The sequence below is a fragment of the Neophocaena asiaeorientalis genome, unplaced genomic scaffold (assembly GCF_003031525.2).
Source record: "Neophocaena asiaeorientalis asiaeorientalis breed wild unplaced genomic scaffold, Neophocaena_asiaeorientalis_V1.1 scaffold612, whole genome shotgun sequence".
In the NCBI taxonomy this organism is placed as follows: Eukaryota; Metazoa; Chordata; class Mammalia; order Artiodactyla; family Phocoenidae; genus Neophocaena; species Neophocaena asiaeorientalis.
In genome coordinates this window covers 1,061,802-1,085,777 of record NW_020171815.1, presented here as the reverse complement: position 1 = coordinate 1,085,777, position 23,976 = coordinate 1,061,802, and the positions used below count along the sequence as shown (strand labels likewise).

At 40.1% G+C, this 23,976-nt stretch overlaps 1 protein-coding gene across 7 annotated transcripts in view; it reads right to left on the bottom strand.

The window, feature by feature from the left end:
- The window catches only part of AVL9 (AVL9 cell migration associated), a 91,981-nt gene extending 69,975 nt beyond the window's left edge, over positions 1–22,006 (bottom strand). For all 7 annotated transcript variants that reach the window (XR_003001827.1, XR_003001845.1, XR_003001866.1 and 4 more), the window contains exons 1-4: positions 21,704–22,006; positions 5,072–5,192; positions 2,827–2,912; positions 146–217 (exon numbers count right to left, since the gene is read on the bottom strand). Coding sequence is in view for 1 of the 7 variants with exons in the window: in XM_024735403.1 (XP_024591171.1) it covers positions 146–217; positions 2,827–2,912; positions 5,072–5,192; positions 21,704–21,796 (372 nt within the window). In the remaining 6 variants the exon portion in view is untranslated. The remainder of the gene's footprint in view (positions 1–145; positions 218–2,826; positions 2,913–5,071; positions 5,193–21,703) is intronic.
- Positions 22,007–23,976: the final 1,970 nt, after the last annotated feature.

The following is a 23,976-nucleotide window of genomic DNA, read 5'->3' as shown; positions in this document are numbered from 1 at the left end:
TGCAAGAAGAGCATCAACAATAAACCTCTGACTAATTTTAATATATCACTGTTTTCATAAACCTCTCCTCATTCTAATAATGCTTTATCATCAAATAAAAAGCTGCCATGAGTGTTTAACATTAACAGGTTATTTGGTCTCTTACCAGCTTGCTTAGAACACAGACACTTTTCTGAACGGTCTCTCTGGTGATATCTGCTTGCCGTACCTTCAATGCCTATTATAAACAAATAGTCATTAAAAATATTTCATGGACATATTTTAAAGTAATTATTTTTCAATATAACACAGCAATCAGAAAAAGTATCTTACACTTAATTAAAAGCACTTATTGAGAATCTCAGAAGGTATTTATTGAATGAATAACTGTCAGCCAGAGCACTCTGCCAGAATCTGGCAGGCAATGGGAACATAACAGTGAGAGACAATCTCTACTCTCAAGGAATTCAGTCTGGTGGAGATTACTTGATGTGTAAATTGCCACATCCATAATGCAAATCAGTCATCCCTGCTTCTGGTTTTAAAATGGACACCCCTTTCAGAGATTAATGTTTCTGATGAGAAAGGGACAGTTTAACAGCTTGTTTCTCCAGAGATGGAAGAATTGTCAGCAGTTTTGTTAAGCTGGTTATTCTACGTTACTGGAGTCTATCCTGGCACACCCGTATTGTATTGTAGCCCAGCCCTGAGCCGTAACTCAAGCCTCGGTGATTCTGAAGATGACTACATGAGATATCTGCAGTTCTCTGCTAGTAGGAAACAGGACTTGATCAACCTCAGGTAAGGCTGTGAGGGCAGTAAGAATGACTCTTCCCCCCTAGTGTACTGCCTGACGTCTCCTTGGATCTGTCCTGAGGACAATGGGGTCTCAGTGTCTTCAACTGCCTGAGGACTGATGATTCGTCATTAGATTACATCAAGAGTAGAGCCTTTCCTCAATCTGTTTCTACCTCTTTACCTTGATTGGATTCATCCATCGGGTCTCAGCTTTGTTCAAAAGGAAAGGAAAGGCTTTCTCCTAGGCTCTAGGGCTCTCTGATATCTGGTTTATCTGTCTGGTTATCAGATGAAGTGAGAACAACCTGGAGAAATGGGCAACCCCAATATACTCTGGAGTGGGTCAGACTTAGGAGGTGTTGGAGACAGGCAGTATGAAATGCCACTTAAAGGCTGTCTATGTAGAGCATGAGAACTGTTGTTAATGATAACAGCATCGGAGGGATAATTTTACTAGTGGTTATACAATTTACAGGGGATAAGAGGTAGTGAAAGGAACAGATTTCCAAGAAAGGCAGCAGCTCAATTCATCTCATCTAATAAGATGTAAGGTACATGAAGAAAGCAAATGTGTAATTATTCGCAGGTTTCTTTATCTTTAAACTGTTATTCATTTGAACCACAAACATTTACTGGGTGTGTCCTATGTTCCAGGCCCTGTGCATGGAGGGTTATTTCACGGTAGTTAACTACTTTGGGAATGCTGGGATTTATTCGTGCAGTTTACTTTTAAATGCTTGAGGGAAACACACACACACAGAGCAAATGTGGTAGAACATTAACAACTGTTGAATGTAGATGGTGGGTATACAGGTGTTTATTGTGCAATTCTTTTAATTTATCTGCGTGTTTGAAACATTCATTATAAAAGCTGAAAGAAAATTTTTAAAGACTTACTAAGTTAATTACCCACCTGAGGAAGCTTTTAAAACTTTGTAATTGCCTAGGATCAACTACCAGAGATTCTACTTCAGTCTGTAGAAGGAAAGGCCCGGCAAGTATACTTAAATTAAAAAAAAAAAGTCTCTGGGGCTTCCCTGGCAGTCCAGTGGTTGGGACTCCATGCTTCCACTGCAGGAGGCACAGCTTCGATCCCTGGTCAGGGAACTAAGATCCCGCATGCTGTGGCCAAAAAAAAAACAAAAGTCTCTTGGCCAAAAAAAAAAAAAGAGTCTCCATGTAGTTCTGGTTAAAAACCATTGTTTTAGAGCAGCAGTTCATAGTCTTGCCTACATATTAGAATCACCCGGGGAACTTTTAATACTCCTGATGCCCAGAACGTTAAATCAGAATCTCTGGGGTTGGGACCTAGTCATCCCAAGTATCTAAAGCTCACCAGGTGATTCCAACGTGAAGCCGAGGTTGAAAAGCGCTCACTACTTCAGAGTATTAATCATTTCATAAGAGGAAAGAGATCTTTACTCAGAAAGGGTATCCCCACCACAAAAAGAACGGTGCTGCACAGAAGCAAACCAGGAAAGGGGAAGCTACCCATCTTGATTTATTTAAGTTTATTAATTAGAGATATTATAGTAAGTTAGGCATTAAGCGGGAAGGTAAGTTTAAGAATGATCAAAATCTTAGTTATATATAATTAAGATAACTTGCAAGTAGTTTGCAGCTACTATAAGTACTTTCCATTACTTCTAGAATGTTCCTTAAAAAAAAAATACAACTCATTACCATTCCATTTTTTAAAGTTACATACCAAACACTAGAAATAGAAAACTCAAGGACACCATGAAATTCACATACAGTATTTTGAAGACAAATGGATAATTTTGGTATCAACATCTAAAAACAATGTACAAAATATTATACAATACAAATATAATTAGTCGCCAATGTCAACTTAGAAAAACATTCATGTGATGTGACTTAAACTGGTACTATAGAGAAAACAGCTACATGGTTTATAAAAATTTAAAACAATATCACAGGTACCACATGAAACATAAAGGTTATGTATTTCCCCAAATTCTACATCTTAAGTGGCCAACAATTAAACAATTTTTTAGTGTTTTTTGGTGTTATTCATTTTAACCATACCTTGGCTTCAATTTGTCGATAGCAAGAGATACCATATACAGTGGCTCCATTTCCATTTCTGGGTGGCAAGTGAAAAAACACAGTATCTAAGAGATATACAGAAAAAGGTAAATATCAAAGTGGACTACCCATATTAATAATGAACTTTGACGTTATTATAATGCAGTCACTTAAACAAAAACAATGAGGTAACAAGGAACCCATGTCAGACTTATTTCTAGCATCACCACCACTGGTTTCTTAGAATTCCTCTCACTGCCTTCCAGTGTACACGCATGACAAAAAGCCCAAGAGGCCGAATCATAACAGGTCGAATTGAGACTACAATCACTTTTCTCAGAAAATACTTTATTATACAGGATTATTCCAGATAAAAAGAAAGTAAAGAATCATACAGGGAATTCTCTAATGGTCCAGTGGTTAAGACTCTGCACTCTCACTGCTAAAGGCCTGGGTTCTACCCCTGGTCGGGGAACTAAGATCCCATAAGCGGCGTGGCCAAAAACAAGAAACAAGAAAAAAAAAAGTTTATCCTTAGGGACTTCCTTGGTGGTGCAGTGGTTAAGAAACCGCCTACCAATGCAGGGGACATGGGTTTGAGCCCTGGTCCAGGAATGATCCCACATGACACTGAGCAACTAAGCTCATGTGCCACAACTACTGAGCCTGAGCTCTAGAGCCCACGAGGCATAACTACTGAGCCCACATGCCACAACTACTGAAGCCCGTGCGCCTAGAGCCTATGCTCTGCAACAGGAGAAGCCACCGCAATGAGAAGCCTGCACACCGCAATGAAGACCCAATGCAGCCAAAAACAAACAAACAAATAAATATATATATATATATATAAAGAATCATACAAACCAAAGGCAACACATAAATTTTGAATAGCTCCAAGAAATTCTTGGGACAATTGGGGAAATTTGAACATAGATTAGATATGAGATGGTATTATAGAATTACTGTTAAATCTCTTAGCTGTGGTAAAAGAATTGAAAGTCATCCCGGGGAATGATCTTATTTTTACAAGATGCAGGCTGAAGTATTTAAAGTGTCATGATGTTTGCAACTGACTTTCAAATAGTATAGGCAAAACCGTACACATATATAAAGAAAGTTTGTGGAATATTTACTATTCTTCCAACTTTTCTGTATGTTTAAAAGCTTTCATGATAAAAAGGTTAAAAAAAGAAGACTTGTGAGGTTAAAAGTACTGCATTTTAATTTTGTTAGGGACTTCCCTGGTGGCGCAGTGGTTAAGAATCCACCTGCCAATACACGTGTTCGAGTCCTTGTCTGGGAAAATCCCACATGCCGTGGAGCAACTAAAGCCGTGCGCTACGACTACTGAGCCTGCGGTCTAGAGCCCGTAAGCCACAACTACTGAAGCCCGCGCACCTAGAGCCCATGCTCTGCAACAAGAGAAACAAGGGCAATGAGAAGCCCACGCACTGCAACGAAGAGTAGCACCCTCTCTCTACGACTAGAGAAAGCCTGCGCACAACGAGGACCCAATGCAGCAAAAAATAAATTTTAAAAATTAATTTTATGTTAAACTGCAGAGTAATATTTGCTTCATTTCATACAAAAATTAGTAAATATTAGAAAAATAAGTAGCCAAACCAAGTTTAATCTTGTCTTGGTAGAGCCTCTAATACCATGATAAAGTATAGTATATTTATTTCTTCATTAAGCCATTCAAAGCACTCATCTATACGGTGATAGGAGACTCAGTACTAACTTCACAGCATTGCTTTCCTTGAGGGTGTTAACATGCTCCCCACGCATGCAAGCCAACTTTTAAGCAGAGCACTGTGATGGCAGTGCTCCGGAGGTGGAGAAGCAATCCCAGCTGTTTTCAGGTGGGCACTAGAGGACGAAGCTAGAGCTCCAATCAATCTGCAGCTGGTGCAGGTAAAGCTCCTTAGTTTGTCTCTGAAAGGAGTCTGAAGTTTAAATGCAGAAAGTGCTACCGGTAGCAGATGTCCTAATATGGCTAATTACTTACTTTGGCCAGAGCTCTTGGCAAAGGAGTGGCCAGTGTCCACCAACCATTACCAATATAAGCCTGGCACTTCTTTGCAGATCCTCTAGTATATGACTGACTAGTCATCTCCAAAGAAGCATTTAAATATTTTATGAACAGTCACAATAGGCCAAAGGTCTTTCATTACCAAAGTACTCAGACTCGTGGCAAATTTTTTAAAAAGCCACCTACTGATTGCTCCACTGTCTGTTTACATACCTTCTTGGTAGTTGTGTGCGCCATCTGGTAAGGCAAGGAAAGGCAAATACTTCCATTCTTCAGGTAGAGTGTGACTGTCATGTCCATCTCCTGGAATCAGGGGCGGGTAAGAGAATTCAACCTAAAATGGTAAGGAATGTTAGCCAACAGGTTGATGATTAAAGGGAGCATTATATCCTGGCAGACAAAAATGCTTTCAAATTCTGAATGACAGAACTAAGGATAAGCCACACTTCTTGATGCCATTTTCAGCAAACCTATGGTATAGAAGAGGAAAAAGAAAAAGGGAGGAAAGCCACGGAGCAACTAAGCCCGTGTGCCACAACTACTGAGCCCGCGTGCTGCAACTACTGAAGCCCGCGCACCTAGAGCCCGTGCTCCGCAACAAGAGGAGCCACTGCAATGAGAAGCCCGTGCACCACAACGAAGAGTAGCCCCTGCTCGCCACAACTAGAGAAAGCGCATGAGCAGCAATGAAGACCCAACACAGCCATAAATAAATAGATACATAAAGTTTAAGAAAAAAACCCTAGAAAAAAAGAAAGAAAAAATGAGGGAAAAAAAATTAGTAAGCCTTTTCCCCCTTTTTTATTTAAAGGAGTTTAACTTTGATGTGCACAAGGGTAGTAGGTAGTGGTGGTGGTGACTGGATTGGAGATGTACATGTGGGAGCTGTTATCAAATAGACAGTAACTGAAGACATGGAGCCCTGAGAAAAACCAATATCCTCCTGAACTGAGTAGGAGAGATCCAACAAAGGAGCCTAAGAAGTTGGGCCACATTCTAGATTTGCTTCCCATCAATTGGCTCCCTTGCTTCCAATACTTGAAGCTTTGAGTCTATGGTTTCGATGGGTTGTTAGGGAGGTGAATAGGCATTAACCACCACTTCAGGTTATTTTTTTCCCCAGACTGAGAAGTGATCAATGAAGTCTCTCTAATACTGTTTGTCTTGTAGAAATAACAAAGTTTTTAGTATAAGCCCACGGTTTCTGGCATTCCCTAGGTTTACTAACATTTTCCCTTTGCTTATGGGGTTTCTTTTGTTGTTATTTCAATGAGACTTTTGGAGAGGAAGGCAGAATTAAATGCTGAGGACTTGGGTTATCATACTGATGTAATTTCTAAGTGTCTTATGTTTAATTTTCTTTCAAAGTATATTTAAGCAGGAATTTGCACTGCATTAGTAATAAATACACTGAAGTTGGAAAAACATAGGGATAAGAATCATTTTTAGATTCCATCTTTAATGTGGAAAGACATGATGGCTCATTTCCCCACATCTCAAGGTAATCAAGGTGCCACTAGTCACATGAGACCCGATTATAAAAGGACTTTAATAATGATTATTTTTAACAGGTGATCTAGTTCTATATTGAAAATGTTTAAATTTCCCTGCGCCCACCTCCAGAAGCAATAAACATTTCAGTTTGAAAGGATCAGTTACTTAACATCAATTAACTGAAGGCTGGGCATAAATAATCTCAAGCTACATTTCACATTTCTCTGTGTCTTCTCTATGATACCAGTTTTATATTGGCTAATCTTAAAAGTGTAAGGGAAGGCAAGGTGTGCCATAGAGGGAAAGACATAAATTCAAAGCCGATGCTATGAAGCTGGTAGTTACAGAGCTAAAAAAAATTCCCAACTCAGAATTCTTACTTTAACAGGGGAAAAAAAAAAGAAACAAGAAAATTATTGTATTTTATGTAAACACTGAAGTCCAATATATAACACCTAAGAAGTATTGGTAATTATCACAAAATAATTTCTTTTGGAAAATCACTAATTTTTATGTACAGTATTTATTTTAAAAGTAGTATGGAATAAACATGCTTCTAAATAAATATAAACATAATGGACTCAAATTCTCACAAATACTTCATGAAGTATGTTGCTCTTTAGGATCCAAAAAGTTTGCCAACTAAAACTTATCACTTGCAATCTGCCTCTACAAGGATTGGGTCACTAGCCATTGCAGTCACTGACCTTCAACACACCCTGAAAGAAGTTCAGGGAGGAGATCAGGAATGAGGCACTCTGTGCTCTGGGAAAAACTGGCAGAACGGGCCTTCAGATAGTTAGATCTTTTCAGAAGATTTGAGCCCAATTTCTTGCATCTTCTCATATCTAGAAAAGCACTAAAATCATTAACGGAGACATCTGCTCCTCGTGACTAGCAGCAACCCTCTGCCAAAATGTGTGCTTGATTGCACACATCCCCCTTCACCAACTCACACGTATACTGGGACTTCCATGGTGGTACAGCGGTTAAGAATTTGCCTTCAGGGCTTCCCTGGTGGCGCAGTGGTTAGGAATCTGCCTGCCAGTGCAGGGGACACGGGTTCGAGCCGTGGTCCGGAAGGATCCCACATGCCGCAGAGCAACTAAGCCCGTGCGCCACAACTACTGAGCCTGCACTCTGGAGCCCGTGTGCCACAACTGCTGAGGCCTGTGCACCTAGAGCCCATACTCTGCAGGGAGAGAGGCCACCACAATGAGAAGCCCGCTCGCCGCAACTAGAGAAAGCCCATGGGCAGCAACGAGGACCCAATGCAGCCAAAAGTAAAATAAATAAAATAATAATAATAATAGATTTAGGGTATTTCCTTAAAAAAAAGAATCTACCTTCCAATGCAGGCAATGCAGGTTCGGTCCCTGGTTGGGGAACTAAGATCCCACACGTCGAGGGGCAACTAAGCCTGTGTGCCACAACTACTGAGCCCACACGCCGCAACGAAGAGCCTGCACACCACAATGAAGACCCAGTGCAGCCATAAATAAACAAACAAACAAAATCTCCACAAAAAAAAAAAAAATCACAGGTATACTAACCTCTCCTGCTACTTCTTCAGAGCAGTTCCTCAGAGGTTTCTGAGAGGCTGTCTCCTGGGCTATAGTCCTCATTTTGCCCCAAATAAAACTTAACTCACAACTCTCACGTTGTGTGGGGTTTTTTTTGTATTCATTTGACAAGTTTAATCTAGAAAATTCCAAAATAAAGTAGTATGACAACGCTCAACCTCTCATTTAATATTTATTTATTTATTTTGGCTGCGCCAGATCTTAGTTGCAGCAGGTGGGATCTTCATTGGGGCATGCGGACTTCTTAGTTGCAGCATGTGAACTCTTAGTTGCAGCATGCGTGTGGGATCTAGTTCCTCAATCAGGGCTCAAACCCAGGCCCCGTGCATTGGGAGCGCGGAGTCTTACCCACTGGACCACCAGGGAAGTCCCTCAATCTCTTATTTAAACATGGAAATGCGATTTGAAATAATAAAGTTTTTACTCATATATTGAAAAACATGAAAAAGATTATTCATATTTTGTGTTGACAAGAGTATGGGGCTTGGCTGTGGGACTGTAAATTGGTACAGCAGTTTGGATGACTATTTGGCAGTATTATCAAATCAACAATATACTGACTCAGAAATTTCAGTTTTAGGAATTTATCCCACGAATACACAGATATTCACACAGGTAAGTACAAAAATACTCACAGAAACATGACTTATTGAAGCATAAAAATCGGAAACCTAAATATTCATCAGAAGATTGGTCAAATAAATTTTACATCAGTTCTATCCGTCTGTAAAAAAGAATTGTAGATTTATAATATATTGATAAAGCAAGATAGGTATGGTATACTATATAGTAGGTAAAATAAGAGCCCTCCAGGCATGTCCATCTCCTAATCCCTAGAATCTGTCAATGTTACCTTACAATGCAAAAGGACATTGCACATAAGATTATCTCCAGATGGGAATTATCTAGGCAGTCCCAATGTAATCACAAGGGTCCTTATAAGAGAGAGGCAGAAGAGACAGAGTCAGAGATATTTGAAGATGCTATGCTTCAAGATGCTTTGAAGATGGAGGAAGGGACCATGAGCTAAGGAATGCAGGCGACCTCTAGAAGGTGGAAAAGGCAAGAAAACGGATTCTCCCTTAGAGCATCCTGAAGAAACACAGAACTGCCAACACCTTGATTTTAGCCTAGTGAAACCCATTTCTGACTTCCAGAACGCTAATAAATTTGTGTTGTTTTAAGTGTGTTGTTTGTGGTAACAGAAGCAATAGAAAATTAATACATACTGTTAAATTTAAAAAGCAAGCAGGATATCAGTAAATATAGTATAATCCTACTTATACTGTGATTCCATTTATGCTAACAATTATACATCTTTGTAAATGGATTAAAAAACATGCTTGAAAAAACCTTTAATAGAGGTTTTATCTCTCGAGAGGTGAAAAGAGTTGGGGATTGGAGCTAAAGGAATATTCCTGTTAATTTTTTTCCATCTTTTTTTTTTTAAATTTAAAACTTACAGAAAATTTGAAAGAATTCAAAAATCTTGTAACTTTCATCTATATTCACAAACTGCTAATTTTTTGGCCATATGTGCTTTGTGTTGCAGGTGTATACAAATACTTTCTAAACCATTTGACAATAAGTTGAAGATATTATCATTTACTTCTAAGTAAATTGGTATTTATTTTTAGATGACTGCTTTTTAAAAATTAATTAATTAATTAATTTACTTTTGGCCGTGCTCGGTCTTCGTTGTTGTGCGCGGGCTTTCTCTAGCTGTGGTGAGCAGAGGCTACTCTTCCTTGCTGTGCGCAGGCTTCAGTAGTTGTGGTGGCTTAGTTGCTCCGCAGCATGTGGGATCTTCCCAGACCAGGAATCGAACCTGTGTCCCCTGCATTGGCAGGTGGATTCTTAAGCACTGTGCCACCAGGGAAGTCCCTAAATGATTGCTTTAAAAAAAAATTTTTTTTTTGACGTGGACAATTTTTAAAGTCTTTATTGAATTTGTTACAATATTGCTTCTGTTTTATGTTTTGGTCTTTTGGCCGCGAGGCATGTGGGATCTTAGCTCGGACCAGGGATGGAGCCAACCCGCAGCTCCTGCGAAATCTTAACCACTGGACTGCCAGGGAAGCCCCTAAGTGACTGCTTTTAGAATAATTCTAAAAAAAGCAAATGATAACCACAAGCAGTTCCTAACTTCTGAAGGAAGTATTTCCATCCTATCCTTTTGGAGGCAAAGGGACATGGAGAGATCTATTTCCTTTTCGCAAGATTTAGTTATCAAATTACCAAAGGCCAGAGTCTAATATCTGATGCTATGTTATGTTCAATATATGATCCTGATTCTATTAAAGGAAGATCTGTTTTGAGTGACTCTAGTTTGAACTTAAAATGCAGTCAACTCATAAAATTGTTATAAATACAAGTGTAGATACTACATATGTTTGAAGAATTCCGTTGGGTAAAATAAGGCGGCTTTAGACTGACTTGCATCCAGAATACTTGTAACATTGATTCTTCAGGAAAATGTATTCAGAATTTCAAACAGCTAACTTTTTTGTGACACAACCTTTTCATAAATTGTACACTGCCTATATTGTGTTGGCAACCTTCTAGAATTCTTCTGCTAGTTTATTTGCTACAAACAAATCCTTGCATTTGGAGACTGCTAAACTTGCTAATCAAATTTACAATAGTCCACACAAACTCCTTTCTGCATCTACACACATACAACAATTTCTATGGCTATATGATGTTGTTTCATTATTTAATCAATCCTTTATTGTTGAACATTTTAAGTTTTTAAAAATTATTATAAGCTATTCGGTACAGTTAAATGTGATGTAATAAAAAAAAATAGATTTTTATTTGGTCTTTGTCCCTGGTCCCGACCCAAAGCTCCCAAAACCCTTGGAATTTCCTAAGAGATAGGAGCAGCCTTTGTTATTCATAATAAGATGCTTTCAACCATACCTAGGTTCATGCTAATGAGGGGACTCTCGGTGGCCATGGGCTAAATGGCTCCAGGATGGGGCCTGGTCACCAGAACAATCAAGCCTTGATTTGAAGCTAGGAACTTTCAGCGCCACCCCTAAACCTCTGGGGAGGGGAGAGGGGCTAGAGATTGCGTTCAATCACCAATGGCTAATGATTTAATACGTTATGCTTATGTAATAAAACCTCCATAAAATCCCCAAATGATGAGGTTCAGAGAGCTTCCCAGTTGGTAAAGACACTGAGGTGCTGGGAGGATGCTGTGCCCAGGAACGGCATGGAAGTTGCATATCCCTTCCCACATACTTTTTGTCCCATGAATCTCTTCCATTTGGCTATTCCAGAGTAGTAGCCTTTAATAAACCAGTAAAGGTAAGCAGTGTTTTCCTGAGTTTTACGAGTTGTTCTAGGAAATTTTAGAACCTGAGGGGTAGACACGTAGCATACAAGAGAACTGAATTGTAGGATATCTGGTCAGTGTGGGGAAAAACAAAATAACAATGAATCTGTTATCTCCCAATTAATGGGATTTATAAACCTTAAGTAGTACATTCTTCATATTTTGAATACAGACTCAACACTCTACATGCCCCTTTTCAATATGTCCAAAATAATCCAGACAGACATACAATTCATGGCACATAGGTTTAAGAGAATTCTCTTGGAGAATTACATAATACTCAGTTGAATTAAAACGCAATTTAAACAATAATGCCAATAAAACTAAGCAGTACCACAGAAAGTAAAGGTAGGTATAGCAGGCTGCCTCACTGTCCAACTCTAAGGGAAACCACCAACACTGCAGTTTACAAGAAGGGCTCTCCCTGCGGCTGTGCTGTCCAGGGTCTGCATACTGTACAGGGTAGCCCTCAGTATATATGAAAAATCACTGACAAAACCCAAAGTAAACCTTCAGAGATAAGCAACATTTAGAATGATTATCATCCAGTAAGGTTACTATTTTACCGTGAAAGTTCACAGCCCCAAATCTAAGTTAAATTTGGGGAGCAAAGATGGTATCTGGGAGGGCATTAGCACAGACAATATATAACAGATACATCAAATGTTCCCCGATGATTAACTCACACAAATTTTAAGCAGCTCTCTCTTTTTTTTGCGGTACGTGGGCCTCTCACTGTTGTGGCCTCTCCCGTTGCGGAGCACAGGCTCCGGACGCGCAGGCTCAGCGGCCATGGCTCATGGGCCTAGCCGCTCCGCAGCATGTGGGATATTCCTGGACCGGGGCACGAACCCGTGTCCCCTGCATCGGCAGACGGACTCTCAACCACTGCACCACCAGGGAAGCCCCATCAATTTACTTTTAATGTATTTATTTTTGGCTGCGTTGGGTCTTCATTGCTGCACGCAGGCTTTCTCTAGTTGTAGTGAGCGGGGGCTACTCTTCGTTGCGATGCATGGTCTTCTCATTGTGGTGGCTTCTCTTGCTGTGGAGCACGGGCTCTAGGCGAGTGGGCTTCAGTAGTTGTGGCTCGCGGGCTTAGTCGCTCTGCAGTATGTGGGATCTCCCCGGACCAGGGCTCAAACCCGTGTCCCCTGCGTTGGCAGATGGATTCTTAACCACTGTGCCACCAGGGAAATCCCACACATCAATTAATTTTAATATTTCCATATTGAACTTTTACATGGCAAAAAAGATTCCAATTTCTGGGCATGCACCACACCCACAAAATAGAATCTAGGAAATTACTAATATCACCTGTGAAAGCCATGGGGGCAGGAACAGGTTTCATTAACAACCCTGCAGTGATTTCCTCATATATTAATAAATAGCTAGCATACCCTGTGACGAGTTGGATGAAGAAAACACAAGTGCAGAGGGCCATATTTCAAATCTAACTGGACACCCAAACATAGTTTATTCTGAAGTCAGACTTCTGACAATTTAATTACCTAGAACACTGCCAACTAGGAACAAGTAAGAAAAGCATCTATCAGCCTAACCAGCTGTCATGCAGCCCTGGATAATATACTAAGGAGAAGTCTTTAGGTCTTCTTTCAAAACCCATGACTGAGTCATTTTATTTCATACACATTTAGTAGATGTGCCCTCCCAGTCCACTGAAGGAAAGAAGCAACATATGAGAAAGCAGGGAGGGGAAGCTGGAAACTACAACATTATGTTTCTGGTCAACACTGAGAAGTAACTGCTCACTGCTCCGTCATCTCCCTCTCTCTGACTGGCTATCAAAAGCCCAGCTGAGTCAGAGGCATGTGCAAATCACTCTATGTTAAAATAAACCGATAATGCCATAGTACAACGAGTGACATTTGTCATGAAGGCAGAATCATCCAGACTAACTTAAACTGTGTTCAGTATATGCTGCTACAAAATCTATTTAAACAAAATCCCCAGTTAAAAAAAAAAAGAACGAAAAGAAAAGATGACTTAGTCTCCACACTTAGAAAAATGGTGCAAAGTCACAAGGATGTTCTTTGCTGCACTATTCAAAATAGCAAAAAATTGGAATGCCACCTAAGTGTCTAAAAAGGAGACCAGTTAAATAAAGATTTCTACAAAATACTGTTTAGCTACTTTAAAAATGCTATAATTCAATACTTATCAAAATGGAAGGTATTAATGGTAAAATATTACATAAAAAAGGCAGGTCCTAAAATTTGTTTATAGTATGATACATTTTTGGAAAAAGTTATATATATTCATAAAAAATATTCCTCCAGGAATATTCAAGGCAGGTTTCTCTAGGATATAGGATTTTAAGTGCTGGTTTTCTTTTTTTTTTTCCTCTCTATATTTTCTGACTTTCTACCACAGTGAGTACATACTACTTCTGAAAAGAAATGTCATTTTTTGGGACTTCCCTGGTGGTGCAGTGGTTAAGAATCCGCCTGCCAATGCAGGAGACACGGGTTTGAGCCCTGCTCCAGGAAGATCCCACATGCCGCGGAGCAACTAAGCCAGCAAGCCACAACTACTGAGCCTGCTTGCCACAACTACTGAAGCCCGCGCACCTAGAGCCCGTGCTCCACAACAAGAGAAGCCACCACAATGAGAAGCCCGTGCACCGCAATGAAGAGTAGCCCTGCTCGCCGCAACTAGAGAAAGCCCATGCACAGCAATGAAGAACCAACGCAGCCCAAAATAAATAAATAAATTTATGGTTTTGAAGTCATTTTATAAAACAGCTGAAATATGATTTTAAAAATTGTCAAAAATATCAATTTAAATAACATCTTCTAAAAATATCCTAGGGAGAAACTGAGTTTTTAATCTGGTGGCATCTTTTTCTTTTGGCCGTGCTGCATGGTATGCAGGATCTTAGTTCACCATCGTGCCCCTTGCAGTGGAAGGAGGGAGTCCTAACCACTGAACTGCCAGGGAATTCCCTCTGATGGCACTGTAACCAAAGAATATAATAGGACCAGTCTTTCTCAAAATTATTAGGTAAGTAGGTCTTCATCTTCCTCTTGTAGTGCCCATCCATGATAGACCAGGGCCCTTCTGCAGTCTCCCCTTGTCTAGCAAAATCCATGCTCAGCAAAGGATCTGCACCACAATGATAACAAGGAGAAGGCTACCCATGATATGTATTTTACTGGGGATCAAAGACTTAAGGCAAAGAAAGAAATTTATGCCTGCTGTATAAAAAAATAAAATTAAAAGAAAAGAAATTTATGTACTGTTAGGCACTTTCTAGCTACCTGGGGAGAATTATAAGAGGACAAAAGAAGCTTCCTGATATTTCTAAATTTCCATTACACAGGTTGACCTCCCACCCTGTTTAGCTGTGATGCCAAGGCCTAAAAGAAAACTATTCCACCACTATTAAGTGTTAATGTTGCAGCCCTGCAAAGTCAGAGATTTTCATCATTTCAGCATAGAAGAAGCATGGCTAAAATCAGCAAAAAACCTCCACCCAAATATAAAAGTGCTACGGAGGGCCAGAAAATGCAATCTTCTTTCAGTTTTTCCACATAGCTAAAAAAAAAAAAAAATCCTTAGATTTTCCCATAATCAGCCCACTCAGACTTTTATTCTTCCCTAACCTCTAATTCTCCAAAAATTTTTTTCTGTTCCAAAGACCTACTTATTCCAACAAGAATCACAAACAATACCTCCCCAATATTTCATCATTGTCACCACAAGATTCCATCAATAGCAGGTGCATAAACTTTGTATCTGTCAGCCAGCCTTCTGTCACCAAAACGTGAATGGGTCAGGGCTTGACACTATCACCCTAACATAAACCAACCATTCCCTCAAATTTCCTCAACCCATTCCTGAATTTACCGTGCTACATCCTGCTACTCATGGAGATTTCCCCATCATCAGTCCACTCAGACCAAAAGGAAAATATACTGTTCTCTTCATTGCTTCTAGCTGCTTTATTCATTGTTGTAACTACTCATGTAAACATGAGTTCTAGTGCTTTAATAATTCTACTTTTGAAAGAAGTACAGTCTGGTAAAACCAGTTTATCCAAGAATTAAAATTGCTAGTTATGTTTACAAAACCATGAATTCTATCAGAATAGTGGTCAAAATTCAAGTAATAATTCCAACTTTTTATGATATCACTTTGGAAAATAACTATTCCCTATTGAGTGTTTTAAAAAGTTCCATTCTATGAAAGAACCAAAAAGTTTGATATACATTGATCATACTATTTTGCCAAACATTATGCAAATCTAACAAACACAGTTTATATATTTACGTCCACAAAGCAAATAAGGAAGAAGCAAAACTCTGGGACACACAATCTGTAACAAGCAAACTACTATATAGAAGATGTCCATAAACTACCTCATGTCAGTGAGTCTAATTGCAGGTGAATAAGAAGGAAGAATAATTCTTTGCTAAGTGCTAAATTTTTAAAAATTTCAGGGAAAGAGTTGGAATGGATAAATATTTCAAAACCGTTTGAATTGTCATGGTAGTACTTTAGCTACCATGACACTATCACCCTAACATAAACCAACCGTCCTTAAAATGTTCTAAATGTTAAGGAGATCAATAAACTAGAACAATGACCACTAAAAATTAACATGTTATCTATAGAAGAATTCATTCTCATGAATTACCCAAATAAAAATGAAAAAATAATCAAATGATAAACAGATGTTCATTTTAATTTAAATGGAGGCATTTTTCATTTAAAATACATCTGGGGCTTCCCTGGTGGCGCAGTGGTTCAGAGTTCGCCTGCCAATGCAGGGGAGGTGGGTTCGTGCCCGGGTCTGGGAAGATCCCACATGCCGCGGAGCAGCTGGGCCCGTGAGCCATGGCCGCTGAGCCTGCGCATCCCGGAGGCTGTGCTCCGCAAAGGGAGAGGCCACAACAGTGCGAGGCCCGCGTACCGCAAAAATAAATAAATAAAATAAAATACATCTGAAGGCCTCAAAGGTAGAAAAAAAAGGAAACAAAGTGAAGGAATCAACATCTACATGCCTAGTTTGAGGATCTTCAACATAGATGGCTTTCACCTTGCCCATGTAAACCGACGTCTTTATCACAGCACTTGTAGAGCACCTTTATAACAGAAGAGTCTACAAAGATTTAGTACATTCCCCTAAATAATCATGTTCAACCCAGCACACTGCTGAAAAGTTACTTTTTTTTAAAGAAATATATTGGTTTAAAAAAAATTAATTAATTTATTTATCTTTTTATTTTTGGCTGCATTGGGTCTTCATTGCTGCGTGTGGGCTTTTTCTAGTTGTGGCAAGAGAGGGTTACTCTTCGTTGCGGTGTGCGGGCTTCTCATTGCGGTGGCTTCTCTTGTTGTGGAGCACGGGCTCTAGGAGCACGGAGTTCAGCAGTTGTGGCATGTGGGCTCTAGGGCGCAGGCTCAGTAGATGTGGCACACAGGCTTAGCTGCTCTGTGGCATGAGGGATCTTCCTCGACCAGGGCTCAAACCCGTATCCCCTGCACTGGCAGGCAGATTCTTAACCACTGCGCCAGCAGGGAAATCCCAGGAATTACTTTTTTAAGCAACGGTTTTACTTCGGCTCACTTGAATCTAAATATTACAAAGTACAACCAAGTATGGGAATCTTCTCTATGAATAATCTCAGTGTGTGGAATGAACTGGTGATCAACATGACCTGCTGCATTTTGAGTACTTGGAAGAGCAGTCTAACAAAGCACCCTCAAACCACCTAAAACAATCTGAAGTCAGTTACAATTCAATAAGCCATATACTTTTAATCCTTTACACCTGGAAGTAAAATCTTAATCGTGGAGAAGGTAGCTGATTAATCCATCCTGAGGGAAACCTTACATAATTAGAAAGTCTGAAACACCTGATACACTACTGATTAACAAAGAATGGCAGTCTCTAGAACAGTCCTTCTGCCTAAGACTTGATGCATGTACTTTACAGAACATCAAATATATTTGGATTTTGAAGGGTTAAGAAAGCAGAGTCGGACACATGTACCACAATGTCCATTGCAGCACTATGTACAATAGCCAGGACATGGAAGCAACCTAAATGTCTATCAACAGAGGAATGGATAAAGAAGATGTGGCACATATATACAATGGAATATTACTCAGCCATAAAAAGGAACGAAATACTCCCACTTGCCGCAACATGGATGGACCTAGAAATTGTCATACTGAGTGAAGTAAGTCAAAGACAAATACCTTATGATATCACTTATATGTGGAATCTAAAAAAAATGGTACAAATGAACTTATTTACAAAACAGAAATAGAGTCACAGATGTAGAAAACAAACTTAGTTACGGGGGGGGGGAAGCGTGTGGCAGTGAGTGGGGGGTGGTGGTGGACAGATTGGGAGACTGGGATTGACATATACACAAATACTATATTAAAAAAGAGGACCTACTGTATAGTACGGGGAACTGTACTCAGTACTCTGTAATGGCCTATATGAGAAAAGAATCTAAAAAAGAGTGGATATACGTAAATGTATAACTGATTCACTCTGTTGTACACCTGAAACTAACACAACACTGTAAATCAACTATACTCCAATAAAAATTAAAAAAAAAGAGTTGTAGGTCATCCAAAATCATTTGCAGAAGTGAAGAACATCCTTTAAGAACTAATATGACATATACTGAAATTTTTAGTACACTTTGATATTTTATAAAAACTAAGACAAAAAAGGGAGAAAGTAGGGCAACCAAAAATGAGAAATGTAGATGAACAAACTATTTACCCATCTTTTCCTGTACTAGTATACATCAATTGAACATCCTATTCCAGCTGGATGAACTTCCATGAATTTATATAAATTATGTCTCCAGCAAAAGTTTGTTTTTCACTGCATTGACGTGTCAATTTTATCGACCAACTCAGTGTGAGAGCCTTTCATTCATTTGCTCTGTTGGCTGAGTGGAGTAGCTATGTTAGCAGCCCCCTGACACAACCTGACTAAGACCATAGAGGGTTTCATTTTTTCAGATTATCAACTCACCAACCTTAACTCTTTAGAGTCGAGAAATCAGTGTCATCTCTCCAGCTAACCTCCATTAGAGGAGTAACAGAAACCAGATTACTAGTAAGCCAAAATGTTTCTCTGAGAAATAGTAATAGTTCTACTAAAATTATAAGTGTTTGAGTCTTGCAAAAGCTACAGAATACACACTAGTTCTATCTAAAAATCACCTACATTTTGACTTTGACAAATTCTAACAAATTCTTATTTGATTTGCAAAACCAGGTTCTTAGCTCTTCATTTTCTGCTATGAGATGTAACTATAATTTTAAATATTTATGTATGTATGTATGTACGTATGTATTTATTTAGGCTGGGAATGGTCTGAGTTGCAGCACGCTGGATCTTCGTTGCGGCATGCATGTGGGATCTTGCTCTCCGACCAGGGATCGAACCTGGGCCCCCTACATTGCGAGCGCGAAGTGAGGTAAGTATAATTTTCAAAAGCTGCTTTCAGCCAGCAATAAGAAAATAACCCTGCGACTTCCCTGGTGGTCCAGTGGTTAAGACTCCACGCTCCCAATACAGGGGGCCCGGGTTCAATCCCTGGTCAGGGAACTAGATCCCACACACGGCAACGAAGATCCCGTGCACCACAACTAAGACCAGGCACAGCCAAATCATCTTTCATTGAATTGTGGCAGAACCCTTTGCATTCTCTTCAATTCTATCAACAACCCAGGTGAGCAGACACTCAACAAGTGTATGTATTCAAAAATAATTGCCTTAGTCTCCCTGAAGCACCTTGTGGATTACAAAAATATATATATAAGGCATGTATTTTTTCCACTCTACTAAAAGCCTACAACCTAAAGTGCTACTAAAAGAGATGCAGTTATGAAGACTAGGGACATCTGGGCTTTAATGTTAGTGCTGACAAAGAGGCTCTCCTTAACCAAACTTTAGTCAGGCTCCTCTGAACTCTCTTCTCAATAGGCCCTGACTTCTGGGCTTCTGGGTTCACCTCCGCATTATCCAATTTTAGCAAGAATCCTGTTAGACCGGTTTAGCTAGAAACCCCTGTTACCCCTGAGGTACTAATTTCCTTTCCATCCACTGGCCCCCACTCTGCTTCCTGGCTATAAATTCTCACTTTTCCTTGTTATTTTCGGAGTCCAGCTCTATACTGAGGTCTCTTTTTCAATGTTGCAACTGCTTTTCTGAATAAAATCTGCTTTTACCACTAGCTGTGTAAGTATGTTTCAGTCACTTAACCTTTTTGGGTTTCAGTTTACTCATCTGTAAATTTAAGGGAGGTAGAGTAGATGACCTCTAAGGATCCCTGCCAGGTCTAAAATTCTCATGACGAAATCTGGTAGAGGAAAATGAGGTACAGGAAAAATTAAGCAATTTGGACTTGCTGGAGATCATAGAGCCGTGAAGCCAGGACATCATCCAGGTCTTCTGACTCCCACCCAGCACAATGTCCATTTTACAAAACCAGTCACCGGGAATTCCCTGGTGGTCCAGTGCTTAGGACTTTCACTGCCAGGGCCTGGGTTCAAACCCTGGTTGGGGAACTAAGATCCTGCAAGCCATGCAGCACGGTCAAAGAAAAAAAAAAATCAATCTCAATGCTGAAACCAAAAGGCAGACAAATCCAGAGAAAGGGCATACCCAGGGTGCTATTTCAACCCCGAGTTCTGCTTCATCTTACAATCTGTTGTTCAGTACTCTTTAATCCCTAAGAAGCATTACGTTTTTTTCCCATAAATCATTTTTCCTTTCTGGAAACATAAATTATACTACTTTTACCAATAAAACACATAGAACACATAATAATTAACCTTGACTTTAGATGACAGCAACGATTAAAAGATTTTATTCTATTTCCTACCAATATTTCCTTCTGTTTTGTCATTAAAAGTTCCGTTCAGTTTGGTTGTGAAGTGGGCCCCAGTTCTTACTTTACTGTAAAAGACTCCTAAATGCCACGGGGCTCAGCTGAAGGCAATTCTGACTCCAGCGTGACTTCAGTAAGATCGTTTTACTTCCTCCAAGTTTCAGTTACTTCACCCATATCCAAGCTAAGTTATAAAAAACATCAAAGATGTGAAGTTTTAAAGTATTAAAAATCTAATGATGATGAACATTGTGTTTACATACCATGGTACAATTATCTCAAATATCTATTTTCATACCTCTAAATATAGGGAAACAGTTTTTTTAATTTTTTAGAATTAATTTTTATTGGAGTATAATTGCTTTACAATGTTGTGTTAGTTTCTGCTGTGAGAGCCACATTTTAAAAACTTATATTCTACTGCTGCTGCTTTGAATTTTTTAAAATACCATACTGAATAATGCCATTTCCTCCTTGGTATCTTTCTATGCCATTTTCACCTGAGGGACAAGGAATATGATATATTTTAAAGTTAAACCAGGAACTAGATCCCACACATGGCAACGAAAACAGGTACAAACATAACTATTTTTTCACGCCATCAGTTTTCTGTTATCATCCTCTAACGAACTTAAATTTTGCCAATAAAGGTCTTCTAAAATGTTACATTTTCTGTGAAATGCAAGAAACAAAATGCTACATTACCTAGTGGGTAGCAATCAGTATTTTTAATACTTTAAGAATTTCAATTTACCGTTCACTAGCACATTATGACATCACTGCCTTCCAGCGTTTGCTCTCATTAAATAATCCTGTTTCTATCTTTGTTCCCTTGCCTTCCATACATAGACTGCAAATGTTCTATTGTTCCCGTTCACCATTTCAGGGAAGAAGCTTAAAAATGACTTTACATTTGCACGTTTCTTTGCTCGGTAAATACACTTCCTCTCACTGCAGTTGAGCTGCAGAGGTCGATCTCTCACCAAAAAGCAAGATCTGGACAAAACTAAACAGCAAAACCAAGGCCGAATGGGAAGGGTGGGGGGTGGAGTCAGTACACCAGCCTAACAGGGGTTCTAGGGCTTCCACAGATAAACAAAGGAAGTTGATTTCCCCACGGCGCCGCGTGTGCTTCACTCGTGTGGAGTCCCAGAGCTCATTACCTCGAAAATGCAGCCCAAGTGCTGAATTTTTCTAAAGGATCCCATTATAGGTGGACACCCAGAAAGTCAGCGGAGGCAGAGCTGGATGGGGAAGAGAGTGGGCCGACCTTCGATTCCTTCCTCCCACCCCACCAAAGAACCTAAATACCTACCAACCCCAGCATACCGACACATAGCTCCTCAGCTGCTCAAGATACAGTTTTCAGGGGCAGGACAAAAACGGGAGCGTGGGGGGTGGGCTTCAGGTGGGGTGAGTGCGAGGAGCTGGAGAGAGGAATCAAGTTCAGGGGCGAAGCCGAGGGCACTAGAGGGACGTCTAAGCAGATCGGAGCAGCTTGGGTGCCGGCGACGGGCACAGGCCCCTTCCTCACCTGGCAGCCCTTCTTGTGATGAAAGCCGACCACCGCGATGTGCAGTACGGGCCCACGGGGGGCGCTATCGCCGCCCCGCCCGTTCTTCTCCATGGGCGACCGCCGCAGGCCCGCAAGACGATGACTGCAACCGCCGAAGGCGGCAAGCCTAGCAACTCCGTGATCCCCAGGAGGACGGCGAGCAGTGGATTTCAGGTGTCAGCGAGGCGCCGCATAAGAGCCTCGCAGGGAGCGAGGAGAAGGCCGAGGCTCCTGCAGCTCTGCACCGCCCCCCCGGGCCGCAGCCGAGCTTCCCTCATCCGCTTCCGCTGCTTCCGGGCTGTCACCTGATGCGGCGGCAGCCGCCGGTAAGGCGGGACTGGGCAGGATTGGGAGGCACCTGATGAGGCGGGGCCTGGCGGGGCCTGGAGAGGGGCGCCGGGATGGGGCGGGGCCTAGTGAGGTGGCCTGGCACACCTGTCCCCCGCTCACACCCTCTAGGTACGATCTCATCCCGCTTCCTCCTCCTCTGTCCTCGTTTCTTCCCCCTTAAAATCTCCGCCCCTTCCCATCTCTTCCCTCAGCTTTCTTTTTTTTTACTTCACTTTCGGAGTAGCCAGTTCTTTTCACATCCTTTCCTTCACCTCTCTGGCCTACAGTCTCTCTGTTCTTTACTCTTAAATTTTGATAACACGGAGACATATTGGTGCGGCTGTATATCTGTGTATTCAACCTTTAAATTACCTGCTTACCCAGAGTTTCTCTTTTGCTTCGTTCTATGTTTTTTTCCTTATTTAAATATTATGTATAGGAGTTTGGAAGTGTTTTAAGGCCTGATGCAGAATATCCTTGAAAGTAAATTTACAGAGAGACCTGTAAAATGATCCTTCTAGTCCTGCTATTTTATTTATTTATTATTTTAGTCCTGCTATTTAAAAAAAAAAATTCATTCTATCTTTCTGGTTTTAGTACTCTGGTCAGCACAGAGTACTAAAATACATGGGGTCTGTTGTCACCAGGATTTTTGATTTCCTTACTGTTTGTACTAATTCAATTAAAAAAAATTGAATCTCATGTCAATTTAAAGTGAATAATGGAAATACTAATAGATTTAACAAGTCTTATCCAGGGCAGTTTGAGGATAGGTACCTGCTTCAAATAGCATTCACAATTATTACAATAACGAGCTGTGAAGTTTATCATTACATGTTGCACATCCCTTAGTTTCGACAACCGTAGCAGCTGATTCCACTTCTGGCCTTGAAATTTAAGGACATTCATTCTAATATAAGTATGGCTGAGAAAATCAGTATACTCTTCTTAGAATATACTTTCTATGATTCAGTTGAACTGTTTTAATGCTAAGAAAAATACTGTAGAAAAATTTCAAGATGTTGCTACTATTTCTTTTCTGTATTACAAAAGTCTTGGCAATGGCTCAAAACTGTGTGAAACTATAATATTGCCTGTATACAGAATATGTTACTGTTTTGTTCCATCTGCCTTGACATTTTCCACAATTGGCCTAACTAAAATTGAAGTGAAATTGAACATCTTTTCAAAAGGATGTAAGGGCAGGACATTTTAGGACTATGTATCTACAGTGAATGCCAATTGTTTATTCATTGTGCAGGAGACCCAGTAATAACTTTATAAAAATCCATGTCATTTTGCATCCTAGGGCCTCCAACTAGGATTAAATCATTTATTCATAACCATTATGTTGCTTAAATGTTTAAAAATTATGTCATTTAAAATAATGCTATAAACAAAGAAGACATGTTACAGGGAAAATTGGAAAAGAAAGTAAACAAGTGGATTTTCAGAATTTTTTCCATCCCTAAATATACAGACTGGTCCATTTAACAATTTAGAATAACAACTTTTACGGTAGTTTTTTAAAAAATATTTTTAAATTAATTTATTTTTGGCTGCGTTGGGTCTTCATTGCTGCATGCGGGCTTTCTCTAGTTGTGGCGAGTGGGGGCTACTCTTCTTTGCAGTGCGTGGGCTTCTCATTGTGCTGGCTTCTCTTGTTGTGGAGCCCAGGCTCTAGGAGCACAGGCTTCAGTAGTGTGGCACACGTGCTCTAGAGCACAGGCTCAGTAGTTGTGGCACAACACCTTAGTTGCTCCGCGGCATGTGGGATCTTCCTGGACCAGGGATTGAACCCATGTTACCTGCACTGACGGGCAGATTCTTAACCACTGCTCCACCAGGGAAGTCCTACATTAGTTTTTAATGAGTTGTATTAATATAAAATAAATTCATTAACAACATATTGTCTACAAGGA